This window comes from Bison bison, unplaced genomic scaffold (genome assembly GCF_000754665.1).
Source record: "Bison bison bison isolate TAMUID 2011002044 unplaced genomic scaffold, Bison_UMD1.0 scf7180017864233, whole genome shotgun sequence".
NCBI classification, from domain to species: Eukaryota; Metazoa; Chordata; class Mammalia; order Artiodactyla; family Bovidae; genus Bison; species Bison bison.
This window is the reverse complement of record NW_011494805.1, coordinates 860,596-863,864: the sequence shown is the minus strand read 5'-3', so window position 1 is coordinate 863,864 and position 3,269 is coordinate 860,596. Positions and strand designations below refer to the sequence as shown.

At 49.0% G+C, this 3,269-nt stretch overlaps 1 protein-coding gene across 1 annotated transcript in view; it reads left to right on the top strand.

Moving 5' to 3' along the window:
* Window positions 1-3,269, top strand: part of DEPTOR (DEP domain containing MTOR-interacting protein) — a 107,318-nt gene that overhangs the window by 63,243 nt on the left and 40,806 nt on the right. The window contains exons 6-7 of the mRNA XM_010846236.1: window positions 576-646; window positions 3,154-3,258. Coding sequence (XP_010844538.1) covers window positions 576-646; window positions 3,154-3,258 — 176 coding nt within the window. The remainder of the gene's footprint in view (window positions 1-575; window positions 647-3,153; window positions 3,259-3,269) is intronic.

Here is a 3,269-nt window from a genome sequence, read left to right as displayed (position 1 = left end):
ATTGCAGGAGGATTCTGCCCATCTGGGAAGCATTGAATGCCTCAGTTGGGTTCAGTTGCTCAGTCGTGTCTAACTCTTTGCGACCCCACGGACTGCAGCACGCCAGGCCTTCCTGTCCATCACCAACTCCCAGAGTTCACTCAAACTCATGTCCATCATGTCAGTGATGCCATCCAACCATCTCATCCTCTGTTGTCCCCGTCTCCTCCCTTTCTCTTCTCCAGGGGATCTTCCCAACCCAGGGATTGAACCCAGGTTTCCCACATTGCAGGCAGATTCTTTACCAGCTGAGCCCCAAGGGAAGCCCGTTGAATGCCTATCTGGGCTTGAAAGAAAGAAATTCAAGAACTCCCTTGGCACTCCTGCTTCCCCTCCCCCTGCTCCATCTCTGCTTTTTTTTTTAGGTTTAGGGCTGTTTTCATTTGCTAAAGTTTTCTGCCTCTGTTTGGCGAGAGTTGTACACTGGGAGGCAGGGATCTCTGATGTCGCAAATTGAGGCATTCAGGAAGTTTCTGCTGAAAGGCTGAACAGAGGGCTAAGAGGATTTGTGCCTTGACCCTGCGTCTGTCTTACAGTGTTGAAGAGGCCTGTCACTTCTGAGGAACTCTTGACCCCTGGGGCTCCGTATGCGAGGAAGACGTTCACGGTAGGCTCACCCTTTGGATTTTCTCCCGCGCTGCTGCTCTGTCTGGAGCGTGTCTGCATGGCAGCCTGTCTATGTCAAGTTTGGGGGTGGACTTGGAAAGGTTCTCCCAGTTCCCCTTTGGTTTTGAGTATCATTATGACAGTGTGACTTTCTTGACCCTTTGGCAATAAAATGCATTAGGACTTGACACAATTTATTATTATTAATCCAGCATTTCAAATTCTTTTTGATGTTTCCCTAAAAAAAATTCATTATGTACCTATTCTAGTATAATGACAGATTTAAAGGCAGGTGGTAGAAAAATAATGCCAACAATCCCTTTCTGCATTATAGTTAATTATAAAAATTATTTAAAACATGTTGTTGTTTAGTTGCTAAGTCATGTCCAACTCTTTGTGACCGCATGGACTGTAGCCCGCCAGGCTCCTCTGTCCATGGGATTCTCCAAGCAAGAGCGCCTGGAGTGGGTTGCCATTTCCTTCTCCAGGGGATCTTCCCAACCCAGGGATCGAACCCGTGTCTCCTGCACTGCAGGCTGATTCTTTACCACCGAGCTACCAAGGAAGCCCTATTTCAGACATGAGGGAGCCTTAAGGTAGAGGAAGAAGGTTGTTCTGTGATGATCGATGGCGCTTTTGCAAATATTTTAGGGCCTTGAATTGCAGAAGGGCCCCGTTTGGATGTCCTACATACCTATGACCACTTGCCCTCTCTTGGAGGGTCTTCAGCCTTCCTTCTTCTTCTTCTAAGACCCCCTGGTGTTCTTCAAACAGAACCCAAGGGCTCCGTTTCTTGTTTGTTTTTATTTTAAAGAATTTTGAAATGTGAACCATTTTTAAAGCCTTTATTGAATTTGTTCCAGTATTGCTTCTTTTGTATGTTTAGTTTTTTGGCCGTGAGTCACATGGGATCTTAGCTTCCCGACCAGAGATTGGGCCCACAGCCCCGCATGGAAGGTGGGGTCTTAGCCTCTGAACCCCCAGGGATCGGGTCCACAGCCCCGCATGGAAGGTGGGGTCTTAGCCTCTGGACCCCCAGGGACGCCCCCAAGCCCCCTGCTGACCTCGCCTCCCCCACTTCCGTCCACCGGCCTCTTGTCTCCTCACATCTACACTGATGGCTTCTTGAGAACACTTCTCATCCTTTCTTTAGTCTCTAATGTTTGTTTTAATACCTCAAGGTTGGGGAAAGCTTTCCACACCATCCATGCTGCAAACATTTGTCAAGGACTGGAGCACATTCTGAGCACCAAGGAATTAAACCCGGTTGGGTGGATTCATAGCCAAGCAATATGAAAACAGCGCTGGCAACATGCCCATATCAGAGGAAAAGGCAAACTGTACGTTTGGAAGTGAAATCATGTACAGTTCCAAATGCCAAAGCCAGCAGAGTACCTGATAAAGAACTCAGGTCTGTCCTGCTGGCCCAGTGGCTAAGAATCCACCTTCCAATGCTGGGGATACGGCTTTGGTCCCTGGTCTGGGAAGATGCCGCATGCCACGTGGCAACTAAGCCCGTGCAGCACAGTTACTGAATCCCGAGCACCCTGGGGCCCACGCTGCACAACGTAAGAGGCCCCCTAAATGAGAAGCCCGCGCTCTGCAACTGGAGAGCAGCCCCTGCACGCAGCAGCTGGCACAGCCCAAAATACTTAAGTCAAAAAAGAGCTTCTCAGGCAAGCAAAAACAGAGTTTATGAGTACTAAACCTGCCCTGAAAGTCTTCAAGAATGGTCAGAAAAATGTCATTTGCTTCTCTGCTTTTCTTCTGTCTCTGGCATTCAAGAGACGGTGGAGTGTATTTTTTAGGTCTGTTTCTATTTGGTTTTAAATATCAATGCCAGCACTGCTCGTGATTGATTGTGAATGGCTGCCGTCTGTATTTTGGCTGGGGTATGTGCTAGAGACGTGTCTGGGAGCTGCCCAGCAAATGTAACTGCCGATTCTAATTACAATTCTGTCGGGAAAAAGCACTCTCCGGTTTCAAACAACTTTTGGACCAGAGTTGACTTGAGAATTAAGAACTTTGTGTCCTTTCTCACTGTCTTTTATTAGTACATTAAACTGTGTTTCAAGAAAGCCAAGACTCTTCATGTTTCTCCTCCTCAGTAATTGAAATGACTAGCTTAGAGGTCAGGGAGGTAGCGAGATCATGAGCAAAGTATCCTTTGGAAGCAGAAGGGAAATTGGACCCAGAGGGAAATTTCAACCGTGTTTTTCAGATCATCTAAACCTTCCATTAGAGTCTATTGGTAAACTGCGACATAGCCTAAGAAAGAAGCCATCTGCCGATTGTTTATGGAGCAGTGAGTTCACAGAAGCACCTTCTTTCCGCCCGACAGGTGTTTCTGGGCCACAGCTTCTGCATAAACATGTGAGCCTGTGTTTGCGATGGAAGCAGGCGGCCGGAGGAGGCTCCCTCGCGCAGGCGTTCACTCTCGGGCCTTCTCTCCTGGAGACTGGGCACCAGGGCCGTCTGCGGCTTGCTGACTGTGGTTTTCCTCCCTAGATCGTCGGGGACGCGGTCGGCTGGGGCTTCGTGGTGCGCGGGAGCAAGCCGTGCCACATCCAGGCCGTGGATCCCAGCGGCCCGGCTGCGGCAGCAGGGATGAAGGTAAGGATGCG